At 40.8% G+C, this 25,621-nt stretch overlaps 1 protein-coding gene across 1 annotated transcript in view; it reads left to right on the plus strand.

The window, feature by feature from the left end:
- The window catches only part of LOC119648151 (transient receptor potential cation channel subfamily A member 1), a 295,897-nt gene that overhangs the window by 256,101 nt on the left and 14,175 nt on the right, over positions 1-25,621 (plus strand). The window contains exons 9-14 of the mRNA XM_038049722.1: positions 541-1,350; positions 1,449-1,763; positions 2,084-2,194; positions 17,348-17,455; positions 17,796-18,001; positions 18,063-18,390. Coding sequence (XP_037905650.1) covers positions 541-1,350; positions 1,449-1,763; positions 2,084-2,194; positions 17,348-17,455; positions 17,796-18,001; positions 18,063-18,390 — 1,878 coding nt within the window. The remainder of the gene's footprint in view (positions 1-540; positions 1,351-1,448; positions 1,764-2,083; positions 2,195-17,347; positions 17,456-17,795; positions 18,002-18,062; positions 18,391-25,621) is intronic.

The following is a 25,621-nucleotide window of genomic DNA, read 5'->3' on the forward strand; positions in this document are numbered from 1 at the left end:
CCGCTTCCCCTTAATGAACTCGCTCAACTCATTTATGCGTCCCCCAAGTAAAAGAAACGCTGTTCCGGTTTCGTTCCTTTTATTTACATGCTGTGTTCTTCAGTCCTTTCCGAATCCCACGATGGTGGTGACCCCCTAAGCATAAAACTGACCGTAAAGGGATCCGGTATGGGTCTAATATCCGCTCCTCTCCTATCTCTTGTAACTTTAGCTTCGCACTATTAAGGCGCTTCCAAAACCCCTCCCCTCTCGGCAACTTCGGCAATGAGAATTGTAGAGTATGCCAACATGGTTCTCTTCATTTTATATAATATTTTCTTGTGATAATTGAAGAAATTTATTTCCACGGTTAGAATACAATATGCTACCCATCGTGTATCGTATCTATAGTATACACAGGTGAGTAGTTTTGAAAGATTATATAAAATGTAATAGATATGTGTATAGTCTTACAGAACTACTTACTTATGTTCATTAGTCAAGAGTTATGTCACCACATCATACGAGTAATGAATGTCTACTTCTTTCCATATTTTCTAGGGAGCTATAGACATCGTTAAGCTAATGTTTACTATGCAGCCTCAAGAGAAGCGTATCTGCCTAGGATGCACAGATGTCCAAAAAATGACTCCACTGCACTGCGCTTCAATGTTTGACCATCCAGAAATCGTAGAATACTTAGTGTGTGAAGGCGCCGACATGAATGCCTTAGATAAAGAACATAGATCTCCACTTCTACTGGCAGCATCTCGAAGCGGATGGAAAACAGTACTTTGTTTAATACGATTAGGAGCGCGCATCAATATGAAGGACGTTAATAATCGCAACATCCTGCACTTTGTCATAATGAATGGCGGACGCTTGGGAGAATTTGCTGAAGAAGTCGGTAAGACACAATCGAAAGCACAACTCGTTCAACTCTTGAATGAGAAAGACAATACGGGCTGTTCGCCATTACATTATGCCAGCCGAGAAGGCCACATTCGATCTTTAGAAAATCTAATACGCCTCGGTGCTTGTATCAATCTCAAGAATAACAACAACGAAAGCCCTTTGCACTTTGCTGCAAGATACGGGCGTTTCAATACAGTCAAACAGCTACTAGATTCAGAAAAAGGGACATTCATCATTAATGAAAGCGATGGAGAGGGCTTGACTCCTTTACATATTGCTTCGCAACAAGGCCATACTAGAGTAGTTCAACTGCTCTTAAATAGAGGAGCTCTTCTTCATCGCGATCACAATGGACGCAATCCCCTACACTTAGCGGCTATGTCCGGCTATACACAAACCATTGAACTACTTCATTCAGTGCACTCCCATTTATTAGACCAGGTGGATAAAGATGGGGTGAGTTATTTTACTATTTAGTTTTTGTTATAGTTGATGTTAATTAATAGTTATTCAGTGAAATTTTTGTTGTGCTCATTTCTCAATCCATCTTGCAGAACACAGCCTTACATCTCGCAACGATGGAGAACAAACCAAATGCAGTTGCTGTTTTACTATCCATGGGCTGCAAGCTTCTGTATAACTACATGGACATGAGTGCAATCGACTATGCCATTTACTATAAATATCCAGAAGCTGCTTTGGCTATGGTGACACACGAGAATCGTGCCAGTGAAGTAATGGCAATGAAGTCCGATAAGCATCCATGCGTAACCCTAGCATTAATCGCATCCATGCCTCGAGTGTTTGAGGCTGTCCAGGACAAATGTATTTCAAAGGCCAATTGTAAAAAGGACTCCAAGAGCTTTTATGTAAGTCATCAGTCGTTATTTTTCTTCTTTCTATTATTCAGTTTTTTTAGCTTCCAGAATATAATAATTCCTTGTATTTACTTCTAAAAGTGAACAACACGTCTGACTCCTTGACATGAAGAGAGTTGACCCAATAGCTATGTAAAATTTATCCTTATTGCATTAAACTGTAATTCATTTTTCTCCCTTTGGGAACGAATTCCCACTCCTGTCTCTAAAATTACTATAATGCAAAATAATCTTCTTCTAGTCCGAACGCTTAGTATATGTCATGATGTCATGTCATTTTTCATGACCAATATATTTTCAATTCCCTCCAGATTAAATATTCGTTCTCTTGTCTTCAATGCCCATCAATATACGCTCAAGTTGACGAGCGAACTGGAGAAGCAGTTGCGATAAGTGAACCAATTCCATTGCCAGCATTAAATGTAAGAACTCCCAAAATTAAAAAGGAATTTTAGCTCCTTGTTGCTTGCTTGGTGCTTCGTGCATGCATTCAATGTGTCTGCTAGTGTATATAGTATACGCTGAATTTTTGAAAAGGGAAGACGGAAACCTTTCCAACATTATTTGCTAATGCAACTCCTCAGCAAACATTATGCCAACCTTTCTCTCTTCCAATATCAAACTGCATGTATAGTATTTCAAGCCTTATTCTTTCAATTAATTACCAACTAGGAATACCATATTTTAAATGCTGCGAAGGAAAGTTAAAGTTCCACAAACAACCAAACACCATACAATAACATTTCTCTCGAAAAGCAAACAACGATTTTAAATGGTCACAAGCTAGGATATGCCGGGGACATACGTATATAATAACTTGAGGTACTTTTGATGAGTTCGTAGATATGGTCCCGATTTGTAATTACCCTCTCGGACCGAATAGTTAACCTAAATTGTATGCATACTGGGATCAAGAAAAGAAGTAAATAAAGTATAGTAGGAACTGCTTCGCAATGTGAATCCTACTTGATCTCTCTTGGTTCTTCGCCTTCAATGTCGTTACAAATATAAAATTCATTAGAGAGCCTTGGAGAAATTCTAAGTCTCACTTTAGACGATCAATCTGACGTCAGTCTGGATGACAAAAATTGTGGCAAACGGATGGTCTAGGGTGTTTTTATGGCAATGACTGATGGACTGATAAAAATTTAAATTTTTAAATAAAATCTGTCAGCCTGGCAGGACTGTTGATAAGTTAAATCTAGTGCAGTTATCACTGTGTGGATCTTTAAATACATGCAACAAAAATGGTTTTTGTCGTCTTGTTTACACTGAACACGTCAATCCTTCAGTAACTCCATCAGTTCATTTTTGATGGATTGATTTTTGGCAGAATGATCGTGTAAGGTTAGCCTTCCGCGTCATCCTCAGTCGGTCGCTTTGAGAAATAAGCAAGGGTTATTGATGCATAAACGGCCTACTTAGCACACATAGCGTCATTGCCGGTGATCTTAATAGGCATGTTGGCGAAAAGGTAGACAGCAGCAAATACCTTGTACTTGTCAATGGTGCATTAAGCAGTAAAGCGTAAATCGACTATCTTCATATATAACAAGTCGGAAACCGGAAGCTGAGCGCTTCAGGTATAAACGTTTTTATTTATTTTATGAGTAAGAATATTTGGTTACACGATGGTCCTATCTACTTATAACTCGTAGTGGGCATACATTGAATATACCCAATATTCAATTCGATATGGTACTGTAAGTCTTAGGGAGTAGTAATTTGACGCGAAAGAGACGACTTTCACGGACTATAACTTTGTTAATAATAAAAGGATTTCCACCAAAATGTCCAAAATGCTGCTTCATATGAAAACGTGTTAGTTTGCCCCCTTCAGACTGCCGCCGCACTCCTCCTCTGTGTAACCAATGTCAAAACTAATACCTGCACGAAGGTACTAGTCAAGACCCTTCATTTGATACTCAACATGGCTATATTCGATCAAAAAAGTGTTGCACCCCCCTCTTTTAGGTGTATAGGGAGCTCCCTTAAGTTCAACGTGCATTAATGTCATTCACCGTATGCGTGGCGGTTCACCGAATTTCGTGGTTGGTTGGCAGCTTTCAATAACTGAATTCTGAATTGAAAAAAAACAACGAGAAATTGATGGGAGAATAGCAGAGCTGTAAGACAGGAGAACGTCTGTGGGGTTAGCTAGTATTCTTGTGAAACGCGGCCATTTTTTCACGATCACCATCCCTATGAGATCATCGAACTTCAACGTCGGCCGCCTGCCCCAATTAAATGGGGCTGATTTCGTGAAAAAAAGGTTGGTAAAAAATAGAAAAAAAAACAAAGTGGTACCCATACAACTCTCGAGGTCAGCAAGCCTGGAAAGCGCTCCATCAATTGAGATACTTTAGCTATAAAATGATGATGTCAAAATAAAGATCCGTGATAAGAAGCGCCTGTATAATCAATTTATCGACGGTTAAACACCAGTTAACGAATTTGTAAGAATGTGAACCGGGAAGCAAAGAAAGTTATTGATGGTACTGTGATAAACTGGGCACTTGGAACCATGCGGGCCATCTGCATCCAATTCTCAAAACTCGACACCAGCACACACATGATGTTGCCTTAAGGGGGTCATCCCGTGTGTCGGATTCGCGGAATCGAATTTTTTTTTGTATCAGTTATATCTAGATATAGTGTAGAATATATGGGTGATGAGTGATTTTTGATATTCGGAGTCGTTCGGAAATTATAAATTATAGTATTAAACACGTAATAAGTCATATGCCAGATTTCTGTCGATCGCCGCAATAAAGCGCGTATTTATCGGTCTGAATAACGTTTGAATAACTTCGCTAAAGGGTCAAGAATTAAAGCCAAGACTGTACATGTGTTTCTTGAAGAAACCTAAAGCTTATGCACTAGGTAGAGAAGATCAATGGTCAGTTACAGTTTTATGGTTAAAAATCGCATTCTACTTTCTCGAAACTGCATATTGAAAACCGGCTGCCACCATAGCCCAAAATCTATCCAACCAAACTCTTTGAAATTTTCACGACTTATTTAGAACATATTTCTACGGTCCGCAAACTAGGATAATTGCGTTTCCTTCAGTAGTTTTCTTTTATTCATTGAAGAAGCCGTAAAAAAACATCAAAATTCCCAGAAAAAGCTTAACACGGTGCCAAAAATTTAGTTTTTAATATTTTTTAATAATCCTAGTTTGCAGCAGAAAACACCTTCTTTTGGAGATGGGTGTATAAATTGCTCTGTATTTCAATAACGAACCAAGTGAACGAGCTTGAAAAACTACTATGCACGCTCAAGCTGTTAATAAATCTATGGTGAAAAATTCGTGTTTGTATCTTTATCCAGTTCTTCACAAAACATTTCTAAAAAAAGCCCAAAAACCACACGGGATTACCCCCTTAACGACAAGAACGATACTTTGCCTACCGACCGTCGAGCTGCAATGGACAGATGACAGGGATACTTTGAGCAGATTTCAACGGAGGAATTCATCCTATACTTCCAAAAGAAAGGCCGACATTCGGAACAATTCAATCTAGCAGTCGAGGTAGCAATCAAACGAATTCAATCTCTCTGAGCTCTAGAATGTGTGACATTGTTCAAATAATCGTAAACCAATTCGGGTTTGTTAGGAACTGCGAAACCGCTAACGCAATTCACGCTGCAAGGTTCCTCATGGAGGAACACCGTTAGAAACATCGCTGTCCCTACATTATATTCCTAGATCTAGAGTAGGCATTTGACCGTATGACAAATTCATCTGGAATGCTTTGCAGCTAAACGCAGTGCAAGAGGAACTCGGCTAGGTTATCGCTCTACCGCGATTGGAAGAGTAAAGTTCCCAATGAGGAAAGTATATTAAAACCGCTTCGTGTCTCCCGTTTGCTCTTTTTATAGACACTGCCATACAGGACATCCACCGTTCAATTCCCTACACATTGCTCTATGAAAATAAAATTTTCCTTGGAGCTTATAATAAAATTTATTCTGAATTTTCTCCCCTGGCCCGGTTTTTCACATGATTTTCACCCCGGGCCTGGATTTTCCCTCTACAGCCCTGTACATTCCAGACCATGATGAAATATTCACGACAGAGCCATGGCACTTAAGCTCAATTCATAAGCAATAATTTCTTGGGTCAATCTGGAATCTTCGTTTATTTTAGCTTTCATTAAAGCCACATTCCTATCATCAGTCGAAGATTTGGGGCAAACCTTACCTGACTATACGGTTCGTTCTCCGAAAAACGGTCCTATCTGGTATCTTCAAAACTACTTCGAGAGAGTTTTCAGTGAGGATACATTCATCCATACATTTTGGCATTCATTAAAAATATACGTTGACTTAAGCTGATGTTGAAAACCGTGGAAAATAACGAATTGATTTCCCGTTGTACTGGTGGTGGGATTGGTGCAGGCATCGCAATACCAAACGCGCGTTTTCTGGCCTCCATTTTCACTAATTTTTCTGAAATTTCACATAAGATACCGCTAAACTATGCCGAAAAACCTACAATTTATGAAATTCCCTAATTAAAAAAGAAAATGTCAATTTATAGAACTTTTGCTTGTCCCTCCGTAGTAATATTCTATCGCATGAATGAAGTTTCTCAAGTTTTAGCCATTATTTTTATATTGGTTTTGTTATTCCGTAAATCAAAGTCCTCTGTATAGTCGAATCAAAAATTTTTCGTTGCTGATGTGAACTGTAATGAGTGCAGATGTTGCAGATGACAACTTTGTCCACTTGGATCAACCATGAAAGGAGAGCTATCCCAAAAAAGAGTAGAACTGGCGAAAGTAGATTGTACATGTAAGACAGTATCAAAGTGCAGCTTCACTGAAGTGCCCAATCGACATGTGTTTGCAAGCTTTTGTGCTAGCCCGTCTCGGGAATAAGCCGTCGGACAATTCGGTCCCTCACAAATTATATACAAGGCTTCATGTGTCTTAAAAAACTCGTGATCCAAGTGCCGCGATTGTGAATGGAATATCCACGACAGATCATATCACATCTGATGGTTCTTTTGCCTCATCTTCCGTCCATTATAAATACCAAATTCCGAAACTGTTTTTCGCAGAATGTTCACTTCTTTGTATCCAAATCCCTCCTTTTGCTGGCATAATAACATATCGCACTATAGAACTTTTTATTATAGCTATCTACATATAAATATTTAGTTTTCTCATTTCGAAGATAACAAACCCGTTTGCCACCAGTAGGATTTGGACCGCGACCTTCCGCTACGATAGCCCAGCGCTTTAATCACGTGAGCCATCCGGGCACTTGTAACTCATACCACTATCAAAAATCATCTTTTCCACTGCCTTTTACGCTGTCTTGCCCACATTTTTAAGGTTTTGTGTAAAACAAAACCTTATTAAAATCGATTCAATGTCTGTCTGTCTGTCACACGCATTTTTCTCCAAAACGGTTAAACCGATTCGAACGAAATTTGGTGGACAGATGGCAACTATGAAATCCCATAAATTTAGGTGGGGTTTAAAGAGGGGCTCCCCATACATGCAAAGGGGGATTCAAAAATTTTTTTCATCGGATATAGTTGTGTAGGGTATCAAATGAAAGGTCTCGATTTACACTTTCCGAGACTGGTTTTGGCATAAATTGCAAAGTGTGTGAGTAAGGAGTCAAAATGTATGCACTTGAAGTGAGACAGGACTCATTTTCGGAAACTACCCAACCTAAAAATCCGAGAAAAATCAGGGTGTTGCTTCTAGATGAAATCTAGGCCTCAAAATATGTCCCATTCCGATTTCTGCTCAAATAAACTTGCTAATAGTATATTACTACCTTTTAGAAATTTACTGAAAAACCCCCCTTAAGTTCATCCTAGGGCAATATTTATTAAAAAACCCCCTTAGATTCATCCTAGGACTTCCGAATTTCGTACCAGCATAGAGAACAATATTTCGTATATACGTGCTAAATTTCGTGGAAATCTGGCAATTAATGCCAAAGTTATAGCAGTTCAAACTTAGCAATTTCGCGGGAATTTACCGCTTCCAAAGCCATGCAAATCACATGCTGACGTCATAATTACCCGGAATAATTGACATTCGCTTGGAATATTAAAGTCGCATTTATGAAGAATCTATTTATCTGCAGCCCTTTTAAGGTTTTGTGTAAAACACTTATGCGAAATCTAATCTTCGAGAGATGTCCCATTACGGTATCTGCTCAAATAAATTTACTAATAGTATATTATCAACTTTAAGAAATTGACTAAAAAACTCCCCTTGAGCTCATCCTAGGTGTACCAAATTTTGCACCGGCATAGAGGACAGTCTCGTGCATACACATGCCAAGTTCCATGAAAATCCAACTATTAGTGTCAAAGTTATAGAAGTTCAAACTTATCAATTTCGTGCTAATTAACAGCATCCTAAGCCGTACAAATAAGATGCTGACGTCATAATTAACGAGAATAATTGAAATTCGAGTGAAATATTAAAATTCCATTCAAGAAGAATCTAATTCTCCCTAGCCCTTTTTAAGGTTTTGTGTGAAACAAAACCTTATTAGAATCGAGACGGTGTCTGTCTGTCCGTCTGTCTGTCTGTCTGTCACACCCGATTTATTCGGAAACGGCTAGACCGATTGTCACGAAAATTTGTGAAAGTATGTAATCTGCTGTTCCCTTTACATGCAGTAAGTGGCGCCATCTTGTATTAAGTTTAAGGGGGGCTCCCCATACATGTGAATGGAGGGTACAAATTTTTCTTTCACATAATGTAGCCGTGTAGGATATCAAATGAAAGGCCTCAATTAGTACTTTTTGAAACTGGTTCAATATTTGATGTTGGGTGAAACGTAGGGGAGTGAGGGCTCAAAATATGACCTCCAAAAAGTGTAACAGGTCTCGTTCTCAGAATCTATCCAACCGAAAAATCTGAAAAAAATCACAGTGGTGCATCTCTACGAAATCTAGGCCTCAAAATATATCCCGCTCCGATATCTGGACAAATAAAGTTAATAATAGTATATTTCTACATTTTAAAAATTTACCCGGCACCCCCCTTATGTTCATCCCAGAAGTACAAAATTTGGCATGCGTGTAATGAAGAACATAATGCACAGTTTGGTCAAGTTTGAAAAAAATCCAACCATCACTAACAAAGTTATAGGGGGTGAAACTTTACAAGTTTTTGTGAATTTCGTGCACTCTACAACCTGTATGACGTCATCATCACATATCAATTTGTCAATACCACAACGAAATGAGTTCTTATGAATTGGGTCGCAGAGAATTATTTGGTTTTAGTTTTTTAGTTATTTGTCAACCAGACATATGTGTATGTAAGTATATAATATATGCGTGCTAATGAACTTTGCGGGTAGTGCCTAATTCAAATAGATATAAGAAGTAAATCGGAAATATGGGTACGATAAATTTATATACGTGCATATATGTGTACAGTATTCGGAAATAGGCACTTTGTTTGTTTAGGTGAGCACCTATAGATATTAGGCTATAATATGTACGTATGTCTCGTAGTTTGGAAAAATATGAAGGATTATGTTGGATTTGTAGCGATATACGGATAGAAAAATGTGCGTTGAAATTTCTTACATAAGATGAACACAAAACCTTTACACCTGAAGCGCGAGCTTCCGGTATTCCGACTTGTTTATGTTTGATGTTGGTTAAATTGTTGGCATTTGCTAATAATATTAAACTCAGAGTGTGAAGCGTATGAGGTTGACCATTATCAACACAGGGCTTTCCATCAAATGATTTATTTAAATCGCTTTCTAGAAAATAGAGGGCAATGGAATTTTTAGCTATATTACACGGAGCTGTCGTGCACTCGTCGCTCCTCATATCTTTTTCTTTTTCTTCAGCCTTCAGTTCACAAGCGGCAGACAGACGGCATTGCAGTAAATTTTAGATTTGGGACGTGCGCTGATACGTCGATCACAAAGAACACCAGTTGGGGAATGCCACTTCATCCAGGATGCATTAATGCGTGAAACAATTTCATTACGCAGTTCTCCATTGGCTGATAGCATTGACTCGAGATATTTAAATCGCTGAGTTCTGGCAATGGCAGTAACCTACGCTTCGAGATATTTAAATCACTCAGTTCTGACAATGGTGAACTGAGCGATTTCAATATCTCGGGTCAATGCTATAAGCCAATGGAGAACTACGTTATGCTCCTCACATAGGGAAACACAAAACTTTTTATACCTGAAGCGTCAAGCTCCCGGTTTCCCGACTTGTTTATCACTTCGTCCACTTTCCAAGAGTCAAAACTTTTTTTTCGTTCCGTCTCACATTGGAATACTGAAGTACTGGAGGTTTCATGGCCTTTTTGATAGATTTGACTGGCGCCCTGGTATCTCCACTTTGCTGAAGGTACACATGAATGAAAAAAGGCTTCCAAAGGAAGAAAAAGTCAAAGGGCAAGTGGAAAAGGAAGGAGCTGTCAGGAAACTCTTTCAAGGAGGCGTATAAAATTGATCACCCGCCTCGTCACCTGCATCGAAAGGTATGGCGACTATGTTGAAAAATAACTTAGATACGGACAAATGTAAATGTTTTTCTTGAATTGCACTAAATTTGTGCACATTTAGTGCAATTACTTTCTGGTTACGCCTCCTACAATTACAAAACCAAGATCGTTGCTTCCACGATAACAATTCAATAAAAATACGTGTTTGTGGCATAGTATTAATGCGATTTACGTAAGCGGCTATTGCCGGAATAGTATATCCTAGGTATCTGCTTGACGGAATAAAAGAGGGGTTAGCCCTATTCAATAAGTTTCACAAGAAACTCATTAACAGTCACCATATTACTTTTTTTTCTCCTTGTATGTATGCATAATGCATGCATACATTACTGTCCCCAATTCTTTTCGACAAATGGAGAAATAGTCAACCCTTTGCAGCTGTATTGTAAGTTCAAAAGTTGCAGTGCCTATACATTTTTCATATATTATATTATATATATATATACCTCAACTAATCAAGTTGCTTCGAATGGCTGCGGACACGTACAGCCGAGTTAATTCATAAACTTCATCGGTCGATACGAAGGATAGCCAATGACGAATTGCTTGACTTTCGCTTATTCTCTAATGTTATGAGCCGCGGTCTTGCCAAGGATGCGCCCCTCCCCTGGCTTCTCTGAACCAGACAATACATTACATCCTGCTTTATAAAAGTTGTAAATAAAATAGGGAAAAGGAGGAAGGATAGGATTTAAATAGAGTTTTCTGGGAAGCCCTTTATATTGGAACTCGATTAAAGCCCAAAAACATACCAAAAAATTGGTCTACCAAGTCCGAGAAATACTTTATCGCCGATGTTCATGTAAAAGTCTATAGAAATATGCACCTCTGTCGCAAATGCGAGTAATCTCGAGATATATGTATATGTATATTAACTAGTTAAAAACCAACCACTGACCTATCAGCACCGTAAAAGTCAAAAAGGCTCTCAGGCGATCGAAACCGGAAAAATAGGAGGATCTGGCGATACCCCGGCTTTAAAACAAAGAGTTCAAACAACATTCTAGTTCATTATGAGTTCTCCGAAAAAGGGCCAGTCCGCTGTTAGATTATATAATGAAAATTCTGATTCATTAACAAGCGCATTTGCTGAAATTAGCGCGAACCAAGCCCCCTTCGCCTAAAACTGTGGCATGTTGACACGATACATTCCGTACAGACTATCATTTAAGAATATCATAGGATACATCGCTCTTTCTACATTAGCTTCCCTGATCTAGTGAATAGGTTTGATCGCATGTCGCACAAAACAGGTGTTACTCTTTGGCAAAGTAATATATCTGTTATGCTAGATTGCCCTGAATATTCAAATTGCTTCGTCTTCGTTCTATTCACCATGTGTGTGTCCTTGCACGACTTCCTATTTGTTCTTGTTATGAGTGACGAGGAACATCGAAGGTTACAAGCCGTATAGGCCATTTTATGGAGATGATAAATGAAGTCCGGTCCCCTTTTCTTTTCCATATTGATACAGATAACCGGACGAGCCTCCCTGATTTTCTCCAGGTGATAGTTTAAGGAGTATTGCCTAATTTGAAGTCGTATTAGCACCCCGTCCTTGAGAACCGACAAATATGACGCTCTATCGTTTTGAGGCATAAAGCAAATGTCATAGTTTTTGACCTTCAAACAGGTATTTAAATTACCCTATTCTTCATCTGAACCGTAGTTGAAGTGCCATATTACTCAAATAAATTTGCAACATTGTAAAGCAGTCGTCATACAAGAACCATGGGTTGCTCCAGTGAAACTGGAGTAAAATAGGCATTTAACTCATTCTATAGATACAAGTCTGCGGGTCCCCGATGCCATCATTCCTGCGCTAGTAATAGTGGGAATGGATGCCCTGGGTCTACATATTCGGAATATATGCTGTGCATGTACAGCACATGCTTATATTCCAATTAATTGGTATGATATGAAGGCGATATTTATTCTCAAACCAGGGAAACCCACCTACAACGCAAAAAGCTTCCGAACGATTAGTCTAACGTCGTTTCTACTAAAAGGGCTAGGAAGATTATTAGATCGGTTCATAAGAGATACACACATTCCTAACTGGCCATTTCACCATAGGCAACACGCCTACCGGAAAGGCAATCTACGGAGACAGCACTCCATGAGCTCACGCAAAAACTGAAAAGGCGGTGTCTGAAAAAGAATACGCCTTACGCGAATTCATATACATTAAAGTTGGCTTCAATTATGCCTCATTAGCAGTAATTTGTGGCGCAACAGGACAGCATGGAATCAAGTCACTGTTAATCAGTTGGATGCTTCACATACTGGAGTGGAGAAAAATCCAAATATTGGTCGGCCACAAGTCTATTGGGGCAGGATGTCTTGAGGGATGCGCATAGGGAGGGGTTCTCTCTGTTATGGCTCCTGGTGATGGATACCTTGCTATGACTCCGACGCAAGCATTTAGGGACAATCTAACCGTAATAATTACCGACGAGTTTGCGGACACAGTATGTCACCGCCTGAATGCATGAAATCAACACTTGGTACCTTCACAATGGACTCACGGTGCACGCTAAAAAGATTGGACTAGTTATGTTCATCAGGAACGTCAAATGGGGCAATAGCTGGTACAAATGGTCTAGTATTTAGGAGTACGTTTCGACTCCAAGCTAACGCGGAAGCACTATATCCAGGAACAATATCGGAAATCATGCAGATTACTCTGATGTTGTAGGACTGCGATAGGTAAGACCTGGGAACTTTCACCGCAACAGATTCATGAGATGTATACATCCATTATAAAACCCATTTTTATGTATGCATGCATCGTCTGGTATCCGAAACTGAGCTTTACTAGCAGCAGGAAGCTGCTAACGCAGATTCAGACGCTCGGTCGCTTAAGTATTACTGGAGCAATAGGCACTACGGCCACCTGGCTATCCTCAATCTATCGCCGAAGCTATCCTAAATCTTCGTTGCGGTCAAGGAAGCAGAGAAGGGTTTCACTCCCGTATCACAAAGAAGGTTACAGGAGGTCCTTAAGCCTTTCCATAATTCGAAAAAAGACCTTAATAGTAGTCTTTTCATCGATGGTGGTGGCTGTTTACCACCAGTGTAAAAGTGTAAGGAGCACTTCACCAGAACTCTCATTCGTATAACATCCGGTGAAGTCCCACCTCTCCGTGATGAAATTGAAAACCACCATAATATGCGGATCCGGGCTGCTTCTACAAACAGAAAAGAGGGCAACAACTTTACGGTTCCCCTGCGAAACTCTTCCTTGCAAGTCCTTCAGTTTTTCAATTGTTTTTCCCATAAATTTGTAAATGCTGCGAATCTGAAATCTTTCGCATTGTGTGCAAGAAGGGAAATATCGCTAAGATTCTAAAGAAAGGCACCCAGGCGCGACGGATCAAAGGACACCTCGAAAGGTTGATCGGCATATTGCAAGCTGGTTTGTAGTATTTAGAGTTGAGCTCTCCGTTTCACATGCTCTTCATCGATTTTGAGAAAATTTTAGATAGCATGAACAGAGAATGTATCAGGAATAGTTTACCCAAAAAGGGCGTTCTAAAGAAGCTAATAACTAATATTTGAGCGAAATATGATTGCGGCAAATGTCACGTGCTGCATTGAGATAAAATCCCTTAGAAACTTGAAGTCCCAAACGGAGTCCGCAAGGTTATTTCTTGTCACCATACTTTTTCGTTTAGTTATCGATGACGTTCTTCATCCTACTTTGCCTGAAGAATATGGAGCAATGTAATGGGCTCTGACATCTTTCTTCAAACACATCAAACGCTGATTATTTGCTCATTCACTAAGCTGTAGACCAAGTTATTCTAGATTTGGAAAACGAGGAAAACAGAGTTACGCTGAAGAAAAGCATCAACAAAACCTAGGAACTCAGTCTGACAGGTCACACTCTTCCTATAACTAATGAAGAACTTTTGAGGGGCACAGTCCAGACACCCAAGGACGTATTGATCAATAAGCGGACGTGGCAGTAGTTATACCCGCTTGACTATGCCATGCGATCGTGCTCACTATCTCAAGATGGCCGACGCGATGGGCCCTCCTAGAACAACATACCTAGCGTAGAGCAGTGGAATAGGAGTGGCAGCTTCTCGAAAATGGAGGGAGTTGAAGTGCATTACCCAAAACCAACAGCGATAGGACGTAAGGAACTACGGTAACCATACTCTAGATACGAAGCTCTTTGGCACAAACGTGTAAAGGTAAAGACAAATGAAGCTATCGCAGCCCATTGTATGTGCAAGCCGAATTTTGCTCCGACATAAAACTTAGGAGTCAGGCAATAATGTACATAGACGTATATTCAAAGTATTGCAATGAAAGCAGCGCATAGACTCACTCGTTTGAGAAACAACGGAATTGTGAAGCATACAGCATGGACAAGATATTAGGAAAATAGGATCCAGTTTTGGTAATGCCTTCTGATTCTCGGATCTCCCATACATCTGGTTAGTATATGGTTTCCTCTCACCCTTTGTTGCGGGAAAAGGTGGTGCGGCGGGATATAAGTTCTTCTACACCGATTTGTGAAAAAGCAGAACAGGGTTCTGGAACAAGAGTGGTGTGCCTTTTAGATTACACTAGCAATGGGCTTTTTCCTTCGAATAATATACGACGGTCTTTCAGGTTAAAGTGTATGCAATCCTATGAGCAACAACCTTGATAAGTGATTGAAGGACAAGCCCATCGCAATTTACAATAATCATCTAGCTGCACCGAGGGCGTTGAGCAATCGTTTGATCATCTCAAAAATCATCCAGGAATCTAAAAACTATTTCTTGATTCAATACGGCGGAACGACTCTAGGTACCTAGTCAGTGCGGTAGAAGAAAATGAAATCTGGGATGGCTTAGCAAAATGAAATTTAATTTCTCCCTTGCCGAGACCGGAGCCAGCGATTGGAGTGATATCAAAAGCGATGAACAAGCATCCCATAAGGACAAGTGGCAGAAGCTAAATATTGTTCGACACAACAAACTTTTCCTGTCAGAACCAAATAAACTTACTGCACAGTTTGCAGTTTATCGAAATTAGGAAGATATGCAAAAATCTTATAAATGCACTTAACTGACTAGCTGGAAATATATTCAGAAAAGGAGTATCACAAGATGATACATGTACATCCTGTAACGATGAATCGAAATCCACGAAACACTTTCAATGTGAGTGACGTGCCTATGGTGTATCGGACATCAGATTTAAAGTGTTGATGTATTCAGTTGTTCACGTGTTCCGTTTGTTGGAAGTGTCGAGTACAATAGACCACTACGGTCTAAGCCCTCTCAATTTCTCAATTCTCAATTAAAGTCGATGCTGGTATTATAGATCCTGCACTTAACATAACCTTCTCGGCTAAAAAATTCCGTATAGTATAACATGTAAATCTCAGATGTACATGTGTACATTCACTGCAATAAATGCTCAGCATTTTATTGCATATGGTTTTACAACTAAAAGCGACATTCAACTATGTTGGATAGGACACACGAGGGGACAATTTCCCGTGACTGGGTCCGATACTAGTTTAGTAGCAGATCATTCTTTCCTTAAAATAACAGCCAACAATAACAACCAAACAGTTGGGAGTGCAAACAATCCCAAAGATTCTTCCATTACTCCATTACTAAGAGTTGCATCGGTTAAGCCAATCAACATTGATTTAGGTCTTCGATAACCAGACTGTCAATCTGCAGTACTTCCTAACAGTTAGTAGCAAAACTTATACAAAAGCCTACAAAAGGAAGAATTTACCTGGAGGATTGCCAAATTTAGACACTAACGCAAAGTGGCGAAAAATACCCTCATATTTGCTTTAGTCGGCGTTAGGAGCTTAAGGCCCTTGTTAAGTATACTAACTAGACCGCCACTTAATTGTTCAAGACCGATCATAATAGCCAGGATAAAACTGAACACGCCTATTCCGTATCGCGACCAAATTGATAAACCTAACTAGGCTTACCCTGCCGAATTTTCGAGGTCAGATAAAAGCAACTGGATCACTCTCAACACCATTCAACGTCAACAACGGTCTAAAACGAGGGAATGCCCGATTATGTATTCTCTTTAGTCTGGTCCTAAAAAAGTGATCCGCAAAGCCGATGTTAATGCGAGCGGCACCATTCTCTTCAAGTCTACCCAACCACTGACCTATGCTGACGACGTTGACATTATGGGAGGAGCAACCCGAGATGTACAGTCTACATTCATCCAGATCAAGTAAACGGCGACTGGTGCGATATCTTGGGCTGCGCATTTATGAAAGGAAAATGAAGTACATGGTGGCAACTTCATCGCTAAAAACCCAAGAGCCAATAGTATCACTATTGGCACTAGCACTAGCCACATGAGAACAATAAAAATAGGAGACTACAACTGAGAGATAATTTCTCCAATCGAGGGTCGAAAATCACAACCGATAACAGTTGTTACTATGAATTCTGTACACGGTTGTTGGCTACCAACAGATCGCTATGATAGAAAAGGAAGATGTGGCAAACCTTGCCTCAGTTGAAGCGATGGCGTATGCCAGGACATCAGATAGCTGCCAGAAGTACCGAATGGGTGGACCTCGGCCGACGACAAACCGAAATGTTAGGCACTTCGTTATTGCATATATGTTTTGCGACGATGATTTGCAATAATCATGTTATACAAATATTTTTCCAGAATAAATGCACCCTAAGGGAATGCTGTAGACGATTATGTAATAAAAGAATTCTATTCAAACTATTAGGATAAGTCGTTTCGTTCTCTATGAATCTGCAATTACTCTTGAAATACAGAATAATTCTCCGACATCCGACTTTATCTTGTGACCATTTAAAATGACTCAACCCTGCTGCTTTGAAATATACTATCGATCGCAATACAGACGTATGCCTTCATTTCAGGCATGTACTTCCAGAAAAACAATGTTGAATAATAAACTACTTCCACTTAAAACTAATTTTTATTTGTGCGATTTGTATCTGATTAGACTTTTTGAATTTATACCCCGCTTTTGGTCCTTGCATGATCGCCTAAAATTTTCTTTTTTTAACGTAAACTCAGATAAAATATTCGTTTTGGCCGTATCAAAAATCAAAAGAACAAATCGAATTAAAACGCTTGACACTGAATGATCCTAACTGGAGACCGCAGCCCTTACTTGTAATAAACGTGAGTTTTGATCCACAATTTTTTATGGAATATACCTGCAAAACAATTTTGATTATATTTTGTATATGTTCTGAATGTCCATGCTCTCCTTGAAAATTATTTACGCTTAAATTATGTATAAATAGATACAGCACTTTGTATATTGCTTGTCATATCTGCGTTGCTTGCTCGTCTTTAGCTCCAAAATATATGTTATGCTAATAATCAGCCATTTGATCAAAAGCGCACAACAATCTGTTTCTTTTCCAATATATCTACAGTATGCGTACACCAAGATACGCTGACATTGATCTAATGGTTGATGTTCTAAGAAAAAGATACTAAAACCTGTTTTTTCCAGACAATGGTCAGCCATGGCCGAGTTGAACTCCTCGCCCATCCACTCAGCCAAAAATACCTTCAAATGAAATGGAACTCATACGGGAAGTATTTTCACCTAGCAAATCTCCTTTTCTATAGTGTATTCCTAATTTTTGTAACCATATATTCATCACAAATGATGAATCACATTGAGCAACGAAACGTTACGCAATTTTTTGAATCAATGTAAGAATTAGTCCACCCTTATTTGGGAAGTTGTACTAATCAGTTTCTCAATTTGCCTCAGTATGATCGATTCTAATGGAGTGATGCTCATTACACCGAAGGAATATATCAGCAAGAACACGGTCATCGTTGTTTCAGCAATCGGAATCATCGCCTACATCATATTGAACTCTATTCGCGAAGCAGTTCAAATTTATCAACAGAAGATCCATTATATCCTGGAAGTGGTCAATATAATTTCGTGGATCCTACATATCTCAGCGTTAATGATGGTTCTACCCGTATTCAGTGCAAACAATGAAGTCACCACCATACACTATTCAGCGGCTTCAATTACGGTGTTCTTATCGTGGTTTAAATTGCTTCTCTTCCTCCAAAGATTCGATCAGGTAATTACAGGAAATCTAATCTATTTAATAGTTGCCGTAATTTTAACTTATAAGATAAAAAAGATTTTTTGGCTTTAAGTATCCAAATGACATTTTATTTACTAGTGCGTGCATACTTCGCTACTTAGTGCTTGTAACAATTTATGATCTCGAACTAGAAAAGAACGTTAACGATTTTTATTTCTTCAATCTGCTGCATTCCCTGCCAATGCCTACAAACACGCGAGAATCATAGCCCTCTCTACATTGCTTTCCTGAATCTAGAAAAGCAGATTGACGGTATCCCACGCAAATTCACCTGGTGTGCTTTGCGGCAGAGGCGAGACAATCCGGTCTCTCCAAGCCCGTCTCTCTTGGCGAGGACAAGGTCGCCGAGTAATCGTAGATTCTTCTCGTACACGAGATCAGCAGGGCTGGCAGCAAACTCTTCGCAAACGACTGCACGGAGGCCAAGCAGGACGAAAGGCAAGACCTGCGACCAAGACAGTTCATCGGGTGACATAATGGCTGCCTTCAGCGTCCGATGCCGACGTTCTAACATCCCATTGGATTGCGGATGGTATGCTGTTATCCGCTGACACTTGAATCCAAGGAGCTTTCTGAGCTCTGAAAAAGGATGGATTCGAATTGCATTCCATGATTCCTTCCATTCCATTCCTGTAATGATTACAGCGGGCAAACCAAAATGCGGAATCCATTCTCGACAGTGTGTCTCAGCACACGATTGTGCTGTAATGTCCTTCAGAGATATTGACACCGTGTAAAACGATCAATAATAGTGAGACAATACATGTGGCCGTGCGAATCTCGCAAAGGGCCTACAATGTCAAGATATATGGTATTTAAGTGGTCTATTAACTTAAGGAATACACCCAATTCCTTCTTAGCATGCCTAGTGAATTTACACCTTTGGCCCAATAATTTCGTCCTTGTTCATGGACGCTAGAAATATTTGCGGTGCGGCCGAAATATATGGCCTATGTCCCTTTTCGTAGATCTCGTAGTAGATAAAGGAAAGAAAATCGAAGATGGGAAACTCCTTACCCTTGTATTTGGAGTCCAACTGTAGGCTCTAAAGAACTGCGTCATCCTTCTGAGCAAGAGCGATTGTCGAAAAATCGACTGCCGCCGGGATGCTGATCCGAGACAAAGCATCAGCGATTAAGTTGTCTTTACCGGGCATATGTTGAATGTCCGACGTAAACTGGCTGTTGTAGGCTAAATAAAGAAATTGGCGAGGAGACACTTTGTTGGGCTTCTGCCTTAAGGAAAAAATTAGAGGCCCATGGTCCGTGAACACTTTGAACGGATTGCCTTCAAGGAAAAAATGGAAAAACTTGATGCTCAGATACTCGGCTAGTAATTCACGATCATAGGCGCTATAATTCCATTAACCGCTGTGCAGTGTCTGAGGCATTGACAAACATGGCTAATTTTCTTAAGGGAATGCCAAAAGAGTAGCACCTACCAGCTGTTGCTTGGTGGTTTCAAACGCTTGGACGGTTTCTGGACACTATACAACATCCCGCGAATCTTTGGTCTTAGGACCAGATAAGGAGGCGCTAAGTAATGCAAATGGTGAGCGGCTTTGGGCAGGAAACGACGGTAGAAGTTTACCATACCCACGAACCTTTTCAGGTCTTTAACTGTGTTTTAGAGCGGAAAATTCACGATCAATTGCAACTTGGCCAAGTCGAGTTGAATGCCGTCAGGGGTGATAGAATGACCTAGAAATTTCACCTGCTGCTAAAGCTATTTTCAAAGAAGCATTGTATTTTACAATACCTCTTTGAAAATAGAACTCGAGATGTGCCAAATGCTCGGACTCGATGGAAGATGCGAGCAGAAGGTCATCCAAGTCGACAAAATAGAAGTCCAAATTTTGTCGAGCAGAATAGATGAATCTCTGGAAGGTTTCCGCCGCATTGCACAGGTCAAAAGTCATCCGTGTAAACTCGAATCGATCTTGAATGAGTGGAATGGGGTACCGGTTGTACACTGGAACGCGACGTGTTACTGCGCTTCGGGTAGACAGGAAGAGGACGACGAACATGTTCGCGACCGCTCTCTGGAACTAAAAGAATTCATCGCTTCCGTCAGTGCGACATTTTTCTTTCTCAGTTCTGCCGCATCGGCAGTCTCACGGACACTTCCGCGACTGCAAGCCGCGCATACTAGTAGTTTTTGTCTGCAGTAGCGGCCTATACCTGTAGAAAACGGCCGCAGTCGGTGAAGCCACAAGGACTTCGGAAACTCTGACCCAATCTTGTCTCGACCCAGTTGCTTGGCTGGGGGTGCAATTGCCAAGCGTCAGAACCATCACCAAATGATTCAGCTTAGCTGTCCCACTTGCTAACAGGCGCTTGATTAACAGATCCTTCAGCCGCGCGTAGGAGTACTCGCTCAGCACATCGGCAACGAGCGTGACTAACTCCGTCCCCAGCCCGATCAACGCATGAGTTAATTCAGTGGCGCCCATCGTGACGTTCGCCAGTGAGAACTACGCCTCCAACTGGAGGAACGACGCCTCCGGGTTCTGTTGTATATTGGCTTGCTCACTAACATCCCCCTTCGCCAACTGTTCTTCTTTGAGCAGCTCCTACTTTATCAGTTGCTCATTCTTCGGCCTTAGTGGCCCTTGTTTAGATAACCTGAGAATGATCTTAGATAACTTGCTTGATTGATAAATTCCTGCCGAAGTTCCTAAAGTACCATCTTTGCCAACGATCCTCTTCACTGAACATCTTTTTCTACTTTTATATTCAATTCTTCTATTTCCTGCAATTTACTCTGCTCCACCTTTTCTTCTAAATCAATTTTACGTTCCAAACGGATTTTTATTCTAACTCGTTTCTCAGCAATGTCAAATTGCATTCTTCTAGAGACACATCATGAACTGTTTCCTGTATGGCTACAATTTCAGATTAATTTGATGTAGTTTCTGCTATTTCCGCTAACTCCGTCAAAAAACTCAAAATCAACTTTTCGGTACCAGCAATGTTATAATTCATTTTATTAATTTAGTAATAATGCCTTATATTTATTTAACTAACAATTCACTTAAAAGTTACATAAAAAATTCATATATTATAATATATTAATTGAGAAATGATTGTCTGAGATTGTCAGTCCACATTGATTGTTTTATTTTCCTTCTGACATCGGAAAAACAATTTCCGATGTCATGTCCAACGGCATTCTTAGAATGTCATGTCCAACGGCATTCTTTGAAGACTGTATGTTCATTCCGCCACAAAATTACCAAGCAGGATTACTTGGTAATTGAAACAACTAATCGGGACTCCGCCAAAGATGATTGTGACTTAAAACTAGAACACTGGGACATTCTGACCAGGTTGACTCTTGTCAACCACAATGCCAAACATATCAAACAAACCAGGAAAGTTGTTAACGCGCAAATTAAGTTCTAGGCTGCATCTCGCACCATAATATCTGGCTATTTTCAGAAAAGTAAAAGTAGCTTGATGAACGTAAGAAACTCAGGGCTACCAAGGTTTTTAAGAAAAGATTACATGGTCCATTGAATCCTTTCATATTCCTAGGAAAAGGCAATATGGAGGGCATCACAATATCGGCAACAGAAAACTCGCTCTGGTAATAGCTTTTACTTTCTTCGGAATAGTCCTTCTGGGCAAAGCACTCCAGACACACTTCCTTTTGCAGTAAATGATAACTTAAACTCTACACTGTGCTATGCACACTTCAGTCCCCCAAGTGTCATTTGACAAAACTTCACGTATTTTTATACCTACGCGTGGGTCCGCCCTGGTCCTGCGAAACAAACAGACGTCAGGATATCTCGCGAATTTAGAGGAAGATAGATAACATGCGAGCTAAATCTGAAAGCGTGGAGCCGTAAAACTCCGGACTGAAGTGCTGCGATCGAGAGGGAACATCCACGATGGATCGCATAATCAATCGATGCTGCCTCAGATATTCTATCTGTCTGTCTGTCTATCCTACCCAATTTACTCGGAAAGAACCTATCCAACCAAAAACACTGAAAAATTCGCCTCAAAATACATCTCTTCCCGATATCTACTCAAATACCATAAAGTTAATAATAGTATATTACTATAATATATTTTAGGAATATACCAAAAACCTCCTTTAAGTTCATCCTAGAAATACAAAATGGTATAAGGGAAGGGCATTTCACGTGAATTTATTGCATTCTATGACGTGTGAATTTATATGAACGGATACGTTTTAGTTTTATTTTTAGGTTTTTTAGTTATTTGTATACCAGTATGAATTACTCGAGTCAGACATGTGTGTGTATATAAAGTTCGCTGGTAGCGTCCAACAGGATAGACATGCATGTACGTTAGTACCAGCGGTATTTAATTTAAGTACCTATATGTGTGCTTTTGTGCACGGAGTAAAGTAGAAATGCGTGAAGATGCTTTAGAACAATTTCTTTGATATGTATGTAATTATGTAGAAATTAAAAGTTAAGCAATTAATGAAGGAAAATTTGGCCCTTTAGCAATCTATCAATGGAAAACCATGTGTAAAGAGTTTCTCACATAAGATAAACACAAAACCTTTATACCCGAAGCGCCCAGCTTCCGGTATCCCGACTTGCTTCAAATTTTCTGTGAAACAAAAACCTTATTATTTCCGAGTTATCATAATCTCGGCAGATGCCGGATTTTACCTAATACTAGCACCAAGTACCAAGCATTTAGGCTCGGACGATCCTAGCTACTAACTAAAGTGGCGCTGGTGGTGGTGGCCGGTAGTAGGTCAGTGGGAGAATCCGTCGTGTACTCCCCGCAACATCGAGCACGTATGCAGAATGATGTACTTCTGCATGGTTTGAACCAGACTGTACGAAAGTCCCAGGACATCAAGGGAAGCCGTCAGGGATTTAGGTACAGTACCTGTAGCTGACAATATTATGAGAACTACAACCACCCGCTCGAGACGCCAAATTTCTTTGATTTCTCGAGCCAATGGCTCATAGTTCACCTCCTTCTCCACGTATTTCCGTTAAATGTTGCTATTATGGGGGATAGCAACATCATTAATATACGCGGAGCGACCCGACTTGTCAACTAACAGTACGTCAGGCTTGTTGTGTGCGGTATGGCGATCAGTCAGAACTTGCCGGTCCCAATACATGCTGTAAGCAGAACTATCAAGTACTGCTTGCGGCTCATATCGGTAAACCGGACATGTTCCCGTGATCAGTCCATGCTTATATGCAAGGTTTTGATGGATAGCCTTACATACAGCATTATGCCTAATGATGTATTGCACCGGTGCCATAACAGTACAGCCAGAAATGAGATGGTCCAACGTCTCTAACGCCGAACCACACATTCTGCACTGGTCGTTCTCCACCCGTTCTTTCATGATGAGCTTTTTATAAGCTCGGTTGGCGACCACGCCATCCTGAATGGCACACATGAACCCCTCCGTCTCAGCAAAGAGCTCCCCAGCACACAGCCATCTGTTCGACAGATGCAAATCGACAAATGGCTGCCAAAGACAATTCACGTGTTTACCGTGCATTGCCTTCGACTTCCATTCATCGATCCGCTCCTGGTCCGACTTCACCCCACTCAGAGGATTGAAAGATCGATCCTTCAAGTCAAGTGGAGTCAGCCCACAGTCTGCCTTACAGACAGCCGCATGCAAGGGACTCGCCTACTCTTTGCTGTAAAAATAAGCGCGCAGCGAGTCGACTTGACGATGATGTTGTGCCGCCACGTCAACCACGCCCCTACCTCCGATGTCACAAGGCAGGTTCATCCGCTCCACGGCAGACTTTGGATGATGCATTCGGAATTTGGACATAGTTTTCCGTATCCGCCGATGGACGTTTTCCAGATCGGTCTTCGTCCACGTCAATATCCCGAATGCATAAGCCAGGGATAGCGAATACATTCAACGCACTTATTTTATTCTTCCCCGAGAGATGTGATTTCAGCACCAACTTTACACGTCGCAGGAATTCGAACAGCAGAACTTCCTTCAGATCACCAACTCGAGCATGGGTTCGTTGGAGAATTCCTAGGTACTTGTAGAAGTCTATCTCGGTCATAGCTTCGATGTGGAGGTCACCAATGCTATGTCCGGCATGCGGCTGTGATGACCTTTGCGGATGGCTTGGATTCGACACTTATCTAATCCAAACTCCATCCGAATATCACGGCTGAACATGTCGATTATTCGCAACAGACTTCTAAAATGGTTGTCAGTACCAGCATACAGCTAGATGTCATCTAGGTACATCAAGTGTGTCAGTTCGCACTTAGCACGTGGACCATGCTTTATTGCAAAATCATGCCCTCTAGCATCATTCAGTAGCCATGAAAACGGGTTCAGTGCCGTGCAAAACCAAAGGGGAGTCAACCACTCTCCCTGGACGATGCCCCTCCGTATACGGATGGACTTTGAGGTATTAGCACCCTCAGATGTACGCACCGATAAGGTGGTATGCCACCCTTCCATGACTGTCGCCAAAAACTTTATTAGTTTCGGATCAATGCGATACAGATGTAGGATGTCGATTAGCCAGGTGTGCGGAACGCTGGCGAAAGCCTTGGCATAATCAATATAGCAACTGAAGAGGTTTCTTTGGCCTCTAGTTGCTTGTCCTACAACTACCGAGTCCTTGACCCAACTTGGCAGCCCTTCTGCTCCTCGGACAAAATGTTGTTGGTCTCGAAGTGCGCATTGATCCTTCCACTAGTAATGGACGTGATGAATTTGTAGAGGGTTGGTAAGCAAGATCGGTCTTGTGTCTGCGGGGTCCTGCATCGTGTCCTTCTTAGGGATAAGGTAGGTAATCCCCGCAGTGAGGAAAGGTGGAAATTCCTCCGGCCGACTCATGACCTCATTTATACTGCGTGCCAACCGACTGTGTACGCTGGTAAATTTCTTATATCAGAAATTCTACACCCGATCCAGACCTGGGCCCCTCCAGTTCTTCGAGATGTTTATGGCTCGTCGAACTTCCTCTTCGGTAACATCCGCAAAATTCATGCCAGGCGTATTGGCATGGCGGGTGCGTTCGGCGGTGATCCACTCAGCGTGCTCAGCATGCTGGGCAGGTAGCCCCCAAAGTCCATCTCAATACTCTTTCGCTTCCGTCACCGAGAACTGTATTGTCTGGGCGCTCTGTTGGGATTCGTTGAGAGATCTGAAAAAGTTCCGCTGGTTCCTCGCGTATGTTGCATTCTGGACACGTCTGGAATAA

This window comes from Hermetia illucens, chromosome 2 (genome assembly GCF_905115235.1).
Source record: "Hermetia illucens chromosome 2, iHerIll2.2.curated.20191125, whole genome shotgun sequence".
Classification (NCBI taxonomy): Eukaryota; Metazoa; Arthropoda; class Insecta; order Diptera; family Stratiomyidae; genus Hermetia; species Hermetia illucens.